The 19382-nt window shown below is 41.7% G+C and overlaps 1 protein-coding gene across 1 annotated transcript in view; it reads left to right on the top strand.

The window, feature by feature from the left end:
- Positions 1 to 19382, top strand: part of MARCHF11 (membrane associated ring-CH-type finger 11) — a 139563-nt gene that overhangs the window by 103756 nt on the left and 16425 nt on the right. The window contains exon 3 of the mRNA XM_064279752.1: positions 6138 to 6330. Within this exon, the coding sequence (XP_064135822.1) occupies positions 6138 to 6330 (193 nt within the window). The remainder of the gene's footprint in view (positions 1 to 6137; positions 6331 to 19382) is intronic.

The following is a 19382-nucleotide window of genomic DNA, read 5'->3' as shown; positions in this document are numbered from 1 at the left end:
CATCTTTCTAAGTAGGCTCCTAGGGGCCCGATGGAGCACATGCCTTTCCCAAGTGCTGATCTTACCGCTTCAGGTGATTTATACAAAGGCCAGGCTCTGGGTCTTACCTTGACTCAGGCTCCTACTGTTTGTTTGAATGAAATTGGCAGCGATATTTCTGGTTTTTTCCCCACCCTTTTCTCTCTGACGGGGGTAATAAATCTGTGTTAGTCAGTCCGATTTCATTGGAAAAAGCAGCAATAGTTGCTGGGGCTTCATACCAATCTGTGGTAACCATTGGGGTGCTTATCTGATTTCCCGTGAAGAGCACCACATTAACAGGGACCGTCACACCCAGTGACACGCAGTTCTGGGCCACGAACATTGTCCCTCTTTTCTAGGACTGGTGGCCGTACTTGGTACATCTCTGAACGTTGGGTGTAAGGAGGAAATAAATAATTTCCAGTGTGAGTTTATTTAATTCCTTCCCAGCTGTCATTAAAATTAAAGAGGTATAACTCCTTGAGGCGGTCTTACTTACACTAATATTCATTTAACACACATTATACTTTAAGATTTAGAAGCATTTAGATAAGTCTTTTAGAAAGCCGAAGGTCAGATTTCGTTGGCGCTCTGCTGGCTGTTTTTACACATGCTGATTTTTCATCCACCTTTTCTTGGTGTTGTTGTTAGGTACTGTTGAGTCGGTTCCAACTCATAGTGACCCTATAGGACAGAATAGAACTGCCCCATAGGGTTTCCAAGGAACAGCTGGTGGATTTGAACTGCCAACCTTTTGGTTAGCAGCCAAGCTCTTAACCACTGTGCCACCAGGGCTCCCAACCACCTTTTAAATAAGTATAAAAAAAATAAAAATCCAGTTGCTGTCAAGTCCATTCCCACTCATGGTGACCCCATGTGTGCAGACTCCATGGGATTTTCATGGCTGTGACCTTTTGGAAGCATATTGCCAGGCCTTTCTTCTGAGGTACCTCTGAGTGGACTCGAACTGCCAACTTTTTGGTTGGCAGTCCGGCGCTTATCCATTTGCCCCACTCAGGGACTCCTTAGGCAGAGAGAAGGAGTGAGCCGGCAAAGTAGGCAAAGAGAAGGGTATTTTAGAAAGAACTTAGGTTTTGTGAACAGAAAGATCTGAATTTGAATTCTCACTTCTCGACTCTGGGGTGGCTTGGTTAAGAGCTGGAACTTTATCCTGTAGGCAATGATAGAATGGATGTGGAGAGAATATTAACCTGGCGGCCAGCTGGGAGATGGACACTAAAGTCAGAACGTGTTTATTGGGTGTGTCCAGTTGTTTGGTGAATGTAAGGATGAATGAGACTCAGCTTCTGTTACCAAGAAGTCTCATCTCGTGGACAACAGAGAGGTAAACAACTTGCAAAGACTCCAGGTTACAGAGAAATCAGAGCTAAACTGATGGGTAGTGTGTTTTGAGACATTCTGTTTAGAAGAGGAAAGGCCAAAGGAAAAGTTTTTTGGATGAGGTGGCATTAGATCCAGGAGTCCCTGATTGGCATCAGTGGTTAACACACTCAGCTGCTAACCAAAAGTTTGGAGGCTCAGATCCACTCAGAGGCACCCTGAAAGGAAGACCTGGCGATCTAATTCTGAAAGATCGCAGCCATTGAAAACCTGATGGAGCACAGTTCTACTCCGCACGCATGGGGTCACCATGAGTTGGAGTTGACTGGATGGCAACTGGTTGGTATTTTTTGTTTGTTTGTTTTAGAGCCAGGTAAGGATGGATGAGGAAGGCACAGGCTCAAAGACTCAGAAAGGCTAAAGAAGTACATGGTGAAGAAGTCGAATGAAGCTGACTTGAGGAATGTCTGTCCTTCCTTTCCTGTCTCTCTCTTTCTTTCATCCTCCCTTCAATGGTTATGTGCCAGGTGTGGGGATTTGTGCCGAGCCAAACACTTAGCCCATCTAGAAGGAGCAGAGAGCCCGGCCCAGCTAGGATAGTATGCTTCATTAGGAATGTCGACCCTGGAGTTACATGGAGAAGCAGGGAATGACTCAGGGCAGTCCAGTTGGAAAGGTATTTCATTAGGCCGGGGAGGACAGACTGGGAGGTTTATCAAGAGAATTGTAGTGGCCCTGAAAACACAGGAGTGTATGCAATTAATTGCTATCAGAGCTCAGTACTTACTAGAGGGTTACACAGTATCTCATGTCCCTGGTGGCGCAAACGGCTTGCGCTCGACTGCTGACCTAAAGGTTGGCAGTTCGAGCCCGCCCAGTGGTGCTGCAGAAGAAAGGCCTGGCAATCTGCTTCTGTAAAGATTACAGCCAAAAAAAGCCCACTGAGCGGTTCTACTCTGCCACACTTGGGGTTACTGTGAATTGGAGTCAACTCATAGCATTTTTTTTTTTTAGTGTGTTAGAGCATGAACCTAGAAGCCAGACTGCCTGGGTTTATTTCTTAGGTCCAGTTCTTACTAGGTGTGTAACCTTGAGCAAGTTGTTCAACCTCTCTGCCTCAGTTTACTTGTCTGTAAAATAGGGACAATAATAGTACCACCTTTACAGGGTTGTTGTGGGGGTTAAATGAGTTAATATGCATAAACTCTCAGAAAAGTACCTGGCACCTATGGCCCAATATAAATACTGACTATTATTATTAAATTACATTTTCTAGTGCCACTAAATGAAGAGGGACCTCCCAAAGAAGAGCAGTTGGTCCCGCTTGTGCTGGAAACCATGTGTCCCGTAGTGTTCTGGGCAGAAGTGAACAGCTTTTCAAGACTGTAATATCGCCACACATATTTGAGTATTTCTGAAGGAAAACAACAGCAGTTATTAAGAACCAACCCAGCTATCATTTTATCCCTTTCACATCCAACTTTGGATGAAATTTAAATAAATCTATAAAAGTTTTAGAGGAGAAGAGTAAGTCCAGCAGTTGACAAACATTCACGATTCAGAAATCCCTTGCAAACTTAAATCTAGGCCTTGGATGCCACTGGGGGAGAGAGAAAACCCCTGAGAGACTCATCTATTTTTGTTGTCCAAGCTAATGGTCCATGCGCACAACTCCTTGGGGCTGAGCGTGTTAGATACTGTGTGTCTTCTGAGCACAGGGCTAGGTGAGTGTTCCCTGCTGGTCCCAGTCAGTGTTGTTGTTCCCATGGAAGGATGTGAACCATCCCACTTTTTGCACAAACTGGTAGAAAACAAGGAAGAGCAGTGTATAATGACCAAAAGAAATGATCAAGATGCAGTCGGAGTTCAACGGCAATCCGTGTGTTCGTAATCAGATTTAATGATTTCAGTTTCAGTAACTTTCTGTTTCTCATTAGCTCTTCAGTGAAACGCTGTTAATTTTAAGGCTTCTCCAGTATATGAAGAGCGTCCATGCATTTTTAAACTCCCACATTTGCTTATTTGCATTATTAGCGGAGTGAGATAAAACAAACAAAAAAATAATTTCAGGGAGCTAATTATAGATTTTGCACACTTTTTCTTTAAAAAAAAAAAAAAAATAGACTTCGAACTTCCCAAATTACTTCTTACGGCCACGACAAAGGATAAGTTCTGTGATCATAGTAAATAATTAAGCTTCCCTTTGGACTGTAAAGAAGAGTTTTTTGTTGTTGTTGTTTGTTTTTTACTAGCTTCGTGGTCTAATTTTAAGCACATTAATTCCAAACCACTAGGCATTTGCATCTGAAACCATTTTAAATTTGGTGTTACCAAACAAGTGTGAAACGCTATGTCTTGTTTCTAATAATTCTCTCCCTTCACTCATTCTCCCTCCTTGGCAAGGAAAATTTATTCCTCAATGCGACGGACTCCTGCCTTCTGACCACAGCCTCCCAGCCGCTTAGAGCCAAGGGTGCTGAAGTGGAACCCACCTTATTTCCTGTGTCCCAGAAAACACCTTAGCCATGTCCAGCTGTCACCAGCAGTTTACCTAAACCAGAGTGCCCAGTAGGGCCTAATCACACTGTGCCTGTGGCCACCATATTGTCACTGAGTTATCATGCAGGCAGGCTTGGACCAATTAATTAGTAAATCTGTTTGAAGCAGAATATAATTAATTATACAGTATTGAGCAGTGTAAATTTATCCCCACTAAAATTACATCATGAATTTGGAATATCATAAAGAATTACGGGCAAAAGAAAAATAGTATCAGTAAAGACCATTCTTGGGGAATCTTCCCTACTCACCTTTGGTTCCCCCAAGATTCCTGTGATTCAGGCATTTCTGAATTTGTGAGCCACCATGGGAAAACCAAACAAACACACACGAGTACACATGCACTCACAACTTAGACATCTTTGCCTCATGAATTTTTACCTATGTGTTGTGTTAATAAATTGGTAAAAACCAAAAAATAAAAAGAAAGAAAAACTCATTGCCATTGAGTCAGTTCTGACTCATAGTGACCCTACAGACAGAGTGGAACTGCCCCATAGGGTTTTCAAGGAGCTGGTGGATTCAAACTGCCGACCTTTTGGTTAGCAGCTGTAGCTCTTGACCACTGTGCCACCAGGGCTCCCAATAAATTGGTAAAGGGTACCATATTACATATGGGTGTGGCAGAATCCGTTTAAGATAGATGTCACTTCTAGGTAGTTTTCTGTATTGCTTACCACGTCATATTTAAAGCAAATCTTTCTTTTTGTTAAAGTATGTCTTAATGAGTATCAAAACTGCAACTTTGCTTGAAATACAACATTAATTCAGTTGTAATGATAAAATAATACTGAATAGCTGAATTATTATTCAGAGTTGAAAGAGTGATAACTTTTCCAATAAGTGAATCTTCGTATTAAAATGAATAGAAATACCTTTTCTTGTAGAATTTCACCAAACTTCAATTTGTGGTTTGATTCTGTTTTTTCAAAGAAAAAATAAAGGAAGTGATTTTGGAAAATTAAGCATTTCAGGTGTATTTTGGTATTGACCCCTTGAACCAATACAGAATTTATGGTTTGCCTGAGTGTGGAAAGTCAAATGCATATTTGAAATATTGTATGCAAATTATAAATTTATGATATCTGAGAGAGAGAGAGAGGAGAGATGAGGGAGATAGGAAAGTTGCGCGAAGTCGTGGGTAGTGATAGATTTTCCATTCGGGAATGCACGTATTCAGGCCTAAGGTAAGTAAGGAGCTTAAGGAAATTTCAGATTCAGCCAATGGACACTGATGGTTCTGGCTCACTTTTTTTTCAAGGCTTCTTAAAAGTGCTTTAAGAACTCTTGTGAGAAACCAGAGCTCCTTGACCCAGCATGAGATTTCACAGGTTGTTTTGATTTTCATTATTTACTGCCAAACCGCAATGACAATTCCTGCTTTGCTTCCACCTCAATTATGCAAGAACGAGAACATGACTAATTAATACTCTCCAGTTGTTAGCACTCTTGAAGGATTTTTGATCATTTGTACTGTAAATCTTCTCAAATGTTGATGCTTAGCGCACCAAAATTATTTTTCCCATTGACTAGCGAGTGCTAACACAGTATATGAGTTTCAAAGATACAAATTCTAAATCTTGAGAAAAATGGTTTCATGGACGACCCATTAGCTAATAAAAAGTCAATAATGTCTGAGTATATGGACTGTACCAATGAAAGTTAACGCGCATTTTATAGGTCTCGTATGATTATTTATTCTAGCTTGTATTCCTTAATCGACTTTTTCACTGATGTTCTTATATAACTTACTCGATTTTCTTTTTTTAAACATTTTTCCATGAAAACAAGAGACATGTCTCCTTTTTGCCATAGCCAAGTGTATTGAGCAAACTAAAGGACTCAATACAGGAGTCCTCAACGGGTGTCTTCAGAGTATATTTAATTTCATGCATGCCTGAAAGACGATAATGTGATTCCCAGGTACCAGATATTCCTTAGCCATTCACACTCCATCCTGTTATCTGGAATAAAACTAGATTAAACTTGAAGAGTGGTGAATTACTGAAAATAATGAAGTCAAGGCAATTCATTAATCTTTCTCTGCTTGTGTATTTTCTCTAGCCTGAATGAAATGGAAAAATTCATTTGGGGGAGCCAATCAGACTGAAAAGGGCCCGACATTATGAAGAGAAACATGGGGCTGAAAATGTTTTTTTTTTTTTTTTGGTTACATGGCAGCACCTTTTTCTTACATGCCTCTGTTTTTCTTTTAGTGGCAAAGCATTTCTATAACACTGGTTGAGAAAGTTCAGATGATTGCTGTAATCCTAGGATCCCTGTTCTTAATAGCAAGCGTGACTTGGCTTCTCTGGTCCGCCTTCAGCCCCTATGCCGTGTGGCAGAGAAAGGACATCCTTTTTCAGATCTGCTATGGAATGTATGGTTTTATGGATCTAGTGTGCATAGGTAAGACCGTGACGTTACACGCTAACAAACTGTCAGTAATCCGTTTCTTGCAGCTTTTCTGTTTTCTCCAGCTGACCCAATACAGAATGTTGTGATTCACCTTATCTTGGTTCTCCAGTTTATTAGGTTATCTGCGGGTCAAAATTTGGGCACTTTTCTTAAAGAAAGAAAAAGCTCAATATCTATATTCCCATTCAGTTTAAAAAAATAACAGGGTAACATCCATTCAAAGTGACACATTTTGCAACAAAAAGGAAGAATTGAGGAAATTATTTGGGGTGAGTGACACTGGGACTGCCATTTATTTCTGAGGAATAATTGCAGATTAGTCCTCCTTTGCAAAGCTGCAGAAGCCTTGATTAAAATAAATGGCATTATCATGCCTCTGGAGAGGGGACAGACACCTAGAGGTCTTACATTGTGATGCCGACTCAACTTCCCCGAGGGTGTAGAGCGTTCTTTAGAAGGTTGGGGGCTAGGTGTTCTTGGCTGTGCTGGGTCCCTTGTTTCACTCAGTAAATTCAGTGGCTTGGGGGAGAAAAGGATTAAACATTTTAGCTGAATTAGACCCTACAAAAAGCTTACTTATGTGTTTTACCTGACCTGGCTGTCCTTTTCCAAATACCATGAGAAAGTGGAGGCCAATTCCTGCAGCGTTTACAGGGAGTCAGAATCCACTCGACGGCAATGAGTTTCGGGTGAGATGCCAGAGGCACCATGAGGGTGGCCAGTTGGCAGTGCGGGAGCTGGAGGGGTGCCATGGTATTAGGGACTTTCCCTGCTGTGAAGTGGTTTGCAGCTTAGTGGGGTATGAAAAGAGCCGAGAGAGGCAGCCATGGTTTAAAGCAGCGGCTCTCAAAGTGTGGCCCCTGGCCCGCCACCAGCAGCGTCTGCATCACCTTTCTAGGAACACACATTCCCGGGCCCTACACGGGACCTGCTGAATCAGAAGCGTCAGGGCTGGGGCCCAGCCATCTGTGTTTTCAGAAGCCCTCCAAGTGGTTCTGATGCCTGCTGAAGCTTGAGAGCCACTGGTTCCAAGGGATAGACGCTAAGCTTTGGTTCCAGTGATCTGGGTTCGGATCCTGGTAAGGATTCTCCGCTTGAACAGACCGACTTCTTCCCATTCCCTGTTTTCTCACTTATAAAAAGGGGCTAATAATTCTTACCGCACAGACATAAACAGAAAACAATGATTACAAAACAGTTAGGCTGTTAATTAAATGCTGGAGATTCAGGGTAGTCAAATAGGTCAGAAACACTGAAGTAACTTTGAAATCACTTAAATTAAATGCCTCTCATCACCAGCCCTAATTTAACTAGCAGTTTCAATGTTCTCAGTCACTTTTGTTTTCCTAAAAGAAACTCTCTAAATTTTTAAAATCTGATCCGCCTGAATCGTCACTCCTTTTCTTCTCTCCTCCCCTGTCATCTATGCAAGACGAGTAGGAAAGAAAAAGATCCAATTTGGGGCCAGAGAGAAAAAAAGGAGGGAGAGGCACACCACAAGTATCTGCAAACCCAGCGGGTGTTGCCTGAATAATTGGCCCGATCACACATGTGAACAATTTGTCTTAAGTGTGAGACTGCATATGTCAGCATGTTGGAAATTCTGAATCTCCATACAAATATAATAATCTCTAAGTAGAGTCACAAAATCGTCCTGCAAATCCCTCAAATCCCTCGTCAAATTCAAAGAGAGCTTATTCTGTCTTTCAACATGAATGTTGTAAAATGTGGTATGCCATTGACATGAAAGGTCAAGGTACAAAACAAAAGTATCAGTAGACCCCCAATCCAACCCAGAGAGAAGCAAGTCCAGCTGATATTTTCTTGATGTCGTTATAACATTAAAACAGATCCTACATTTCCTGGTTAGGAAAGCGTTTCCTTTGTTATAGCTTGAGTTTTGATTGCTGATGCCAGTATTTTCATCACGAGTTTTAAAATTCTAGTTTTAAAGGTGCATACATACGAACTCATGATCTTTTTGTAATATAGGACTTATTTGGGCTTCTCTTTTGAAATTTGGATGTCTGCCCGTTTTTATAAAGTCATGTTTCTCAGGAACAAAAAGCAATTGACATTTTCCTGGAGGCACTTTTTTTTTTTTAAATTGTGCTTTAAATGAAGGTTTACAGAACACACTAGTTTCTCATCAGAAAGTTAGTACACACATTGTTGTATGACATGGGTTCACAACCCCACAACATGTCAGCACTCTCCCTTCTCAACCCTAGGTCCCCTGTTAGTTACCAGCTTTCTCATTCCCTTCTGCCTCCTAGTCCCTGCCCCAGGGCTGGTATGCCCCTTTAGTCCTGGAGGCACTTTTGAGAGTGAATTTTTATCAAAGTTTTAAATATTGACAATACATTTGATTGTTGGCTCATCAGATCCAAATCTCATCATTAAATAATTTATTCCTATATTTAAAAAAATGTTAAATAATTCATATTGAATAACACCATTTATTTCCCTTGGCAATCCCATTAATTAGTCTGTTTTAGCGGAAAGCAGATCTTTTTATTCCAAGAAATTGTGAAACTGGTATAATCAAGAAAGTAAATACAGGTAGACTATCCATAGCCAACTAGAGTACAGCTGGTAATAGCTCCTGCTAATGGTTTGAATTAATTCAAATGTCTGCTGATTAAACGTAGACAGCAACAAAGTAGATCACACTGATTATACCTTAAATGCCCCTACTGGAAGACTTAGAATGAGAGTTAAGAGTGAAAAGCAGGTTTACAGCTTTGAGTCCAACTTGTTTATCTCAGTTCAAAAAATATGTAGTGGGAACTTTCTACATGCCAGACACAATGCTAGGCGCCAGGAATATAAACTAGCATCAGTCTCTTTCCTGCCTCCAAAGAATTCATTGCCTCGTGGGGAGCCTGGTAGAACGTGCATAGTTGTGGACTTACGCACAAGGAATCGTAGTTGGACTAAGTAGGGAGAGATTAACCCTAGGGTGTGGTTGGAGTGGGGTGGGTACAAGTGATCTGCAGAGGTGGAAGGGCTTCAGTGAGATCTCATGGAGACATGATAGCCAAACAGGCTGAAGGATGAATAGATGCTTGGCAAGTAGAGAGATGGTCCCCCTTTCCCCTCTGGAAGATGTGAGATTGGCTTCCTGTTCAGAGGGCTTTGAAATGTTGGAAACATTCTGTGGTTCTGTCTGTTCATGCTCTTCAAGCATGATTATACCAAAATGAGAAGGAACTAATTGGCAGCTTCATAAATGCTATTTGAAGAAAGTAATTCTGAAAGTCGATGGACAGTTATTCCAGAATCAAAAAATATGTTATAATCCAGCAAATAACTGTATGTGCTACTTAGAAACAGACTGGATCATTAAATAGAAATTTAAGAATTTATAGGAATTTCCTTTACTTGGGGAAATTTGTTTACTTATTTTCAGAAATAGTGAATTTGTTGCTTTCATTCATTAAGATATCCTTTTTGCCAAGATTTCGTTTTTTTCTTGCTGTTAATGTTTTAGATTCTCCCAGCTATTGTAGCTGAAATATGACCATTGTGTTCCGACAGAACTTTCTGTGATAATGAAAATATTTTATATCTGTGCTGTCCAATATGGTAGCTGCTGGCTACACCTGGCTTTTGCACACTTGGTGAGGCTGTGGTTAGTTACCGTCAGGTTGACCCCAACTCCTGGTGACCCTGTGTGTGTCAGAGTAGAACTGTGCCTCATAGGGTTTTCAATGGCTGATTTTTCAGTAGATGGTCAGCGCTTTCTCATGAGGAGCCTCTTGGGGGGGCTTGAACCTCCAACCTTTCCGTTAGCAGCTAAGCATGTTAACCATTTGCAGCACCCAGGGACTTAGTAAGACTAAGAGACTGAATTTTAAGATTTATTTTATTTGAATTAATTTAAAGTTTATTTAAATAACCGCATGTGGCTAGTGGTTACCATGTTACACTACACAGATTTTGATGGTATAAGGGTTTGGTGAAAAAGTTTCATCTTATGGCAGAGTGCCTACCAAAAGGCAGGCAGTTCACATTCCACCAGCCCCTTCTTGGAAACACTGTGGGGCAAATCTGCTCTGTCCTGTAGGGTCACTATGGGTTGGAATCGACTCGAAGGAAACGGGTTTGATTTGGTTTTGGTTATATGTATAAATGGGTTTTATTTCCTGGATGATAAAGAAACCCTGTGTTCCTAGAGAGAGGAATGAAGTAAAAATGAGTTCCAGAGGATTAAGAGAGGGCATCAGAGGTGAGAGGGAGGGTGCAGAGAGTTGGACAGAGAGAGCCCTATGGGGAGATATATTTGGTGAACAACTCTTTTCCATCACTGACATCATTCAGAAGATTTCTGTGAGTCAGATGTGAATTTAATTTTCAGTGTATATTTATTATACAATTCACATTCGTTTGAAGGAAATAGAAGTACAAAAAGGTATAACTTTATATTGTATTTAGAAAGCTCTTTTAAATATTTAAATAGATGGCATTCAGACTATGACTGTGCACTAGGGAAACCAATATAAAGGATGTAAATCACTGAGACTTTGTAGCCCAGTAGCAGTCATGTAGGGAGAAGTACTAACCAAAGCACGCTTGTGTTGGTCCCCTCCTAAAACGACCTGCACAGTGGAGAAAGGAAGATGAGCAAACCTAGAACAGAGCAAACGCATGGTGGAAGGCATTGGGCACGGGATTTGGTTCTCAACGCCATGTTTTCCACATGGAAAGAAATCGAAGAATATCGTGTCCGTTGGTGGTGTGATTCAAAAGAAGCTTTTTGCCCTAAGGAAAAAAAAAAAAAAGAAGAATATGTTTATTAATGACTCTCTGAGATCTTGGAAATAGGAGACAGCCATGTGAAGACAGGGAGTCATTTGGTTACTTTTCCCTAAAAGGTTAGGGCCGTTACAAAGTCATATTAGTGTCTGGTAGAACCAGATGAGGTCCATGTGGTAAAACCCTCTCATGTCAGTGGGATTCCTGAAACAGAGACAGCAGTCCTTGTACCCCTAATCCAGTTAGCACTATAAGTTAATGCCAAATCTATGTCTGAAAATTGTTTTAATCATCCCTGAGATACTAAGCAAAGGAATTGGTTATGGTTATGAAATTAAGCACCTTGGATTCCTCCTGTTCTCTCTTTAATTTTCAGTTGTCCACAAGATAATTATATAAATTGAATAAAAGCAAACAGGTTTTGTGTTTATAATTGTGAAACATAATGGTAGAAAGAAAGACCACTTCACTCATGCTCCTTTCCTGTTTCCTGCTTCCTTTGCTGAAATGTCCATGCTTGACATTTTAGTGTGTATCCTTCAGATCTTTTTTGCTAAGTTTACATGCATGTAGGTACTGCCTCAGTTTCCTAGGGCTGTAGTAACAAAGCACCACAAAGTGAGTGGCTTTAAAGAACAGAAATTTGTCGTCTCACAGTTCTGGAGGCTGGGAATCCAAAGCAGGGTGTCGGCCATGTTGACTCCTTCTGAGGGCTCTGAGAGAACAACTGCTTCATGCCTTTCTCTTAGCTTCTGGTGGCTCCTGCCAATCCTTGGCATTCCTTGGCTTGGATCTGCCTTTGTGGTCACATGGCTATCTTTCTTCTGTCTCAATCATTGTGTCTGTTTTCCTCCTTTATAAGACACCATTTAGATGGGATTCGTACCTGCTTTGCTCCAGTATGACCTCCAATTAGCTGATAACATCTTCAAAGAACCCTATTTCCAAACAAAGCCATGTTCACAGGTATCAGGGGTTATCACTTCCGCATATCTTTTTTGGGAACCCAGTTCACTCCATAACAGGTACTTCTGTAGTTTATTTTTAGTATAAGTGACATCACACTATACATATTGTTTAGCCGCTAGCCTTTTTCATTCAACAATATGATTTTAGAGAACTTTCCTCATTAGAACAGATATACAATGATCTTTCCTCTGTTGATGGACATTTAGGTTGTTTCCAATTTTCTATCCATTAGAAACAATGAGAGTATTTCTATAGACAAGATCCTAGAATTGGAAAGTCTGGGTTGAATAATACTTTACTAAATACTATTTAACACACACATGTTAAGTTTTGACAAGCCCCTTCAAATTGCCCTCAAAAAAGGCTTCACCAACTTATACTGCTATCAGAAATACATGATAATTCCCACTTTCCCATACTTTGCCAACCATGAATGTCATCACTTTTTTTTTTTTTTAACGTTTTAATTGGTAGTTTTAACTATATTTAATACCATTAGAGTGGTTTTCTTTAAATCATTTCTGTAACCCTTTAACTTTGGGGGACATTTTTATCTGAGAAAATAAGAAGAGCCACAATGGGTCAGATTAATCTGTGACTCATCCTGCCTGTGCCCTTTGGGGCACCAGGGATATAACGTGCGGGGACACAGATGAGGTCCGTCCGCTCTGTGTGTGAACACTTCCATTCTTTTTGACAATGAAAAACAGCAGGAGTGGTGGAGATCAGAGACCAGTGCTTCTCAGAAAACCCAGCATTTGCCAGCATATCTAAGAACTTGGGGATCAATTTCTTCTATTATGCTTTTAACACTAAGGGGAATTCATTTCTCAGGCTGTTTCTTTTTTAGTGTAGAAAATGCTTCCTGAAATTGCTTTAAGAAAAATTGCCTTCCTCTGTCATTTGGCTGTGTGGCTGAAGTACCGATTCTGTTTTTACTGGCTCTCCATATTATCTTATTCTTCAAATTACACCATGAACATGCAAAACAGAGAGGATATGTGGATATAACACGCGGATGTATACGCTTGTGTGCGCACACACATACACGCTGACCAGGAACCAAAAATCTCTCTCAAGACTCATTTTAAATAATGAAAGAAAAAAAGTATCATTGATTATCTATGCTATCTTGCTTTTGAAAGCTGTAGAGAGTAGGAGGATTTTTATAAATAACCTGAGATATACTAGAACGAACATCAGACTGTAATATCTTCTCCTAACTTTACCAATACAGTTGATACTGAAAAATATGCCCCGTCTGCAGGAGAACAGCAGGATGCAGATCTCAAGTTCTCGTAAGAAGACCAGTCTTAATGGTCTGACTGAGACCAGAGGGACCCTGATGGTCATGGTCCCCGGACCCTTTGATAGCCCAAGATTGGAACCAGTTCCAAAGCCAACTCTACAAACAGGGATTGGCCTGGACTGTAAGATAGACAATGATGCTGGTGAGGCGTGAGCTTTTTGGATCAAGTAGACGTATGAGACTATGTGGGCAGCTCCTGTCCTAGGTGAGATGAGAAGGCGGGGGGCAGAAGCTGACTGAATGGACATGGGAACACAGGATGGAGAGAAGGAATGTGCTGTCCTATTAGGGGGAGAGCAACTAGGAGTGCATAGCAAGGTGTGTACAACTTCTTGTATGAGAGACTGTCTTGTAAACTTTGACCTAAAGCACAATAAAGAATTTTTTTTAAAAGATAAAAAATATGCTCCTTCTGCAGTAAACTCATACTCTCCAGCATAAATTTTTATTTTCCTCTATTTTGAATCTAAATAATCATTTCTTAAAAACTCAAATTCTTATAGATACTGTTATAACCCTTTTGAAAATCCACTTTTTCATAGTTCATAAGGCATTTAGTCAAAGGCACTTGGGCACACAGAAGAAAACTATTTGGAGTGACTAGGTGGTAAGATAATGACATTTCATTATAGAACTTCAGAATAATAAATACAGCATATTCCTGTGACCTTGGAATGACTGTATTAGACATATATTTACATTTTAAAAAGCCAGGATAATATTTTTCTCTTTGATATTACTTCATTTTTCTTTTTTTCCATAGCAGAGCAGCTAAAAATAACATCTGGTTTAACATTTTATTGGCACAAAGCTAAAAATGTACTTTTTTTTTTTTATTATTTTAACTCTGTGATACAATATGAGTGCAGGTGGAGAGTTTTGATGAAGATTTTCAGAAGGATCAAACTCTTGGTTTCTACAAACAAGTTCTCCACATTGGGTATGACCTGCCCTCTCTATTTAACGCCAGGGCCGTTTCCTCCTAAAATGGTACTTTTAGGTTTTCTTTCTCCCTGTGGTTAGCTTTCAAAGAACATAGGCTAATTAACTTAAGCAAAAAATAATTCAGAAAGTAAATCCACTTTTAAGGAAAAAAAAATTCTTATGCCTTCCAAGCAAAATATAAATGACTTTTAGATTATCCGTTGTTTAAAATTTCCCATTCTCTGGAGCACCTCAGCCTGATTCAGAGTTGACAATGTTTCTTAAAGTGTCTTACATAAAAAATATTTACTGAGAAGAATAGGTTAGAAAGAAGTTATCACTGGAAGTTGAAACATGCCATGCATTAGAGCAGAGAAAAAGTATGAGTTTACTGGAGTGCCCAGGAGACCATTGAGTCCTTGCATGGCCACACTGGGCCATTGACTATAAGAAAAAAAAAAAAAAATGGGCGAGTGTAAAATGTGCACCCCATAGGTCATTGTAGATAGCTATCTATTTTTCAGCTGTAAATATTTGTGGATAAATACAATGTTTGTTGAATAGTTCTGAATGAAGAATGTGAGATTACCAGGAGGACAGTCAGCATAATCCCAACACTCTTCAGGGCCTGTATAGACACTGACCTGCAGAGAGGGTGAGAATAAGCCCCTTCTTGAGTAAGAAGGTAAACTCTTCTTTAGGCCTGCCCAACGGAGAGCCAAGGCCACCAGAATCCAGTGTGGTCCAACATGGCCCACCTCCACACTGAAGACATCTTCTATGGGAAGAGGGGACCACACAACACGTCATGCCTTCTCTCACCTCTGGTCCTCTGCTTACATGATTCCCTGTGCCTGGAACACTCCTATGCTTCCCTCCACAAGACCCAGGTAATTCTTCTCCATCCTAAACCTAACCGACTGCCGTTGAGTTGATTTCGTCAGTCACCCAGGCACTCGACGGCCCTTCTCTGGGCCACGCAAGCAAGGCAGCCCTACCCTGTTCCACGACTTACATGCTGTCAGCCATTTTGATCATAAGACATCACAAACTTGTAAAGTAGGATTTTTTTTCATCACAAAACATTGAGAGCTGAAATCCAGCCTCTCATCAGACAAAAAAATCTGTGTACCTCACTGCCCACCTCACTGCCCTCTTGCCCCACTCACCACCACCACTGCCAAGTCTGGAATCTCAGCTACTGGGGTTATCAGGAAAATAGAGATCTGAAAGTAGACAAGTCAGCACTGAACCATAGATTGGGTATGTAGAAAGCTGCTTAAGTGCCATGTTCGATGCTTGGGTTACAGTGGGAGGCGGGTTGTGGGAGGTGCTGCGTTGTTGCTGCGTCCGTCTGATTCTGAGTCTCATAAGAAGCTTTCACGTGGATAAGTCTGTATGAATCATGAGGCATGTGGAAAAGTAGCTCAGTTTAAACACTGCATGGTGTAATAATTAGGAAAGTTATTAGCCCAGTATTTACTTTTGAATCTTTGTATGATTCTAATAAATTTCCCTCTAGGCATATGGAGAAAGTGAGCCACCTCTCCTCCCTGGACTTCCATCTCCTGATCCAGGACCTGCATTCCTTCCAGGGTCACACTTGGGCTATTTAGGACCTTCCCCCCAGCTGTTTCTGTAGGGAGAACAAAAACACTCTCCCGTTCTTGTCCAGAACCCCTCTGGGCTTCCCTTTAAGCTTCATCCCAGATGGAGGATCAGATTGTGATGTTGGCCACAGAGGGAGAGTGTGTTACCCGTGTAGCCATGATGGCTACCAGATTTGCATGCTCTGCTACCTTGCTTGGAATCACCTCTTAAATAGAGTAGAATTCCTCTATAAGCCCAGGTCATTATTTCCTGATTTCAGACTACATTGGCATACTTCATGACTCAGGAAATGCTATAACTTTAATTAGAAAGAGTCAGATACAACGTGGTCAGCCTGAACCACCAGCAGGAGTCCTTCTTCAGACACCAGTCCCAGCCTTGGGCTGTTTATACTTCTGAGCACTTCCTGGTCAGGCCCCTTGGACAGAGAGGCAGAGTGGCCCTTTGTAATTCAGAATTGTTACAGGAAAAACAAATCATTGTTTTTTATGTATTTTGAGAAAACAAAAAAAACCCTGCTGCTGTAGAGGCAATTCCTACTCATGGCAACCCCGTGTGTGTCAGAGTGGAACTGCTCCATAGGGTTTTCATTTGCTGTGACCTTTCGGGAGCAGATTGCCAGGCCTTTTTTTGAGGCGCCTCTGAGTGGGTTCGAATCCCTAACCTTTTGGCTAGTCATCAAGCATTTAATCATTTGTGCCACCCAGGGACTCCATATTTTGAGAAGTAGGCCATTGTTATCTCTTTACTCTGGAGTAAATTATAGGCTTTTCTGTGCCTTAATCACACTGATGCCTACTAATTCCCTTGAAGATTTCTATCACAGTTGGTTATTAGTGATATGTTGTCTTTAAAACTCAAGGAAACAAAACAGAAGAGAATTAACATCTTGTTTTTGCTACTTTCCTTTGTCTTTCAGTGCTGCACATGGAATGGTCTCTCAAAACTGATTAGCCCGTTAGGCTTCCTCATGGGACAAAAAAACAAAAAACAAAACCTAACCCTACACCTTCTTCATATTTGACCTTGTAACAGTTCAAATTATTTTGGAGAAAATTGTCGTCTTTCAAATAGCAGAAATCCACTGCCATCAAGTCAGTGTCAACTCATAGCAACCGTATGGGACAGAGTAGAACTGCCCCAGAGGGTTTCCAAGGCTGTAAATATTTACAGAAGCAGACTGCCACGTCTCTCTCCTGGGAGTGGCTGGTGGGTTCAAATCGCTGACCTGTCAGTTAGCAGCCAAGCGCTTTAACCACTGCACTACCAGCCCATTGCTGTTGAGTCAATTCCAGCTCATAGCGACCCTACAGGACAGAGTAGAACTGCCCCATTGGGTTTGCAGGGAGTGGCTGGTGGATTAGAACTACTGACCTCTTTGTCAGTAGCCGAGCTCTTAACCACTGTACCACCAGGGCTCCTTTTAATTAGCAGAGCGGCAGACCAAATGTGGTGTTGTTGTTGACTTAGGAAATACTGGGACTGTTTCAGCCCTGTCTCTCAGTTTGGGACACTTTAGCAGAGGAGGTATTGGCCATCCATTCAGCCAGCATTCACTTAGTACTTACATGTGCCAAGCTGGAGTGGGACATAGTGATAGAAGTAGAACAGGGGTGGGGAAACGTTTTGTGGCCCGCTGCCTGTCCTTGTACAACCCATGATTGAAGAATGGTTTTTACATTTTTCAATGGTTGGAAAAAACATCCAAAGAAGAATATCATTTTGTGACATGTGAAAATCACATCAAATCAAACCTGAGCCCATCGGTAAAGTTTTATTGGAACACAGCCATGTCCACTCATTTAGGTATTGTCTATGGCTGCTTTCGCTCTCCAACAGCAGAGCTGAGTAGTTGTAAGAGAGACCGTATGAGTCACGAGGCCCTTTGCAGGAAAGGTTTGCTGACCCCTGGAATACAACATGCTTCTATCTCTCCAGCTGCCTATAGTGTGTTTGGGAATGAGCAATTAAAGTGTAACATGCAAAGCGCCAGGAATGAAATGTATAGGAGGACAGATGAGGGCAAGTTAGTTGTCCTAGGTCAGCAGAACCCATGTTGAGGAAGAAAGTCTTGAGCTTAATGTTGAAGAGGAGCAAGAATTAGTTACATAAAGGGGGGGGGGGTGGGTGGGTAGGGTGCAGACAGAGGCAGCTTTGCCTGCTTGGACCTATCAACTCATGAAAACATGCAATATTTTTAAGGAATCATATGTAATTTGGTGTGGCTCAAGTGAAAGATACTTGTTGGGCACTGGCAGTGAGGAGACCAGCCCTGGCCATCTAGGTGCCCCAAGGAGAGGACCTGGCAAGCTTTGAAAGCTCAGGGAACCCCTAGAGGATTGAGTGCTGAATGGTGACGTGATCAGCTTGACCCTGAAGGCAGATCTGTGATGGTGAGGGGAGATTGAAGGCCACGCTGGAGAAGGTGAGAAGGATATAACGGGCAATGATCAAGCCTGGATTAGGGCTGGAGGGAGGCTTCTAGAAACAAGAGAGGTTAATCACAAGATATGGTGATCAGTTTGAGGGAAGTGGGCTGGGGGCAGGAGGGAGGGAGTTAGAGTAAGGCCAAGGGACCATCAGGTGTGGTTCGCAGACCCTGACTGGGTAGACGATGTCATCAGTCTCAGTTACCAAAACACAGGATGCCCGAAGACAGTGAAGGGAGAGAAAGACACCCTGTTGGCAAAATTTCTTGGAAATCCAAGTGGATATGGCCTGCAAGCAGCTGAATTTTAGGATCTGGAGCTCAGCCTAGAGATTTAAACTGGAGACTTGTATCTGGTCATTGAAACACGTGTCCAGGAGGGAAAGTGATTAGGACGAGAGGAGCAAGAGTTTGAGGAGCATGGTGAGAGACTGGTCGGGGAGGAAGAGCAGGCAGAGAGCATGACCCACAGAGGAAAGAGCAGGATCAGCCAAGGTGAGCAGGAAGGAAGCTCCAGGGGGAGGAGCGAGTGGCCAGCAGTGCCAGGGGCCCTGTCATGATTACGTGAAATAAAGGCAAATGTATTCACTGGACTTGACAGTACAGGGAGTGGGCTGGATAGATTGACATGGGTTCAGAATAGATGGGGTGGACAGGAGAAGGGGTCACAACATCATTTCAGACATCTTGGCTGACCAAGGGCAGAGGTGAATGAAGGTGAAGTTTGGAGAGGGGTGTGGAATTAGAAAGGCTTTTGTTTATTTGTTTGCTTTTTTTTTCCCCACATTTTATTATTGTTTAGGTGAAAGTTGACAGAGCAAATTAGTTTCCCATTCAACAATTTATACATAGCTTGTATCGTGATGTTGGTTGCAGACCCCTGAATGTGTCAGCACCCTCCCTGCTTCCTCCCTGGGTTCCCTGTGGCCATTCAAACAGCTCTCCTCCCTCTACTGCCCTTCTGAACCTTGCTTTGGGGCAGATGCTGCCCTATAGGTCTCATATAGTTGATTGTTCTGAGGTGTACATTCCTCACTGGTGTTA

Source organism: Loxodonta africana, chromosome 2 (assembly GCF_030014295.1).
Source record: "Loxodonta africana isolate mLoxAfr1 chromosome 2, mLoxAfr1.hap2, whole genome shotgun sequence".
Lineage (NCBI taxonomy): Eukaryota > Metazoa > Chordata > Mammalia > Proboscidea > Elephantidae > Loxodonta > Loxodonta africana.
Note: the sequence above shows the minus strand (reverse complement) of the source record. Positions and strands in the feature narration are given on the sequence as shown.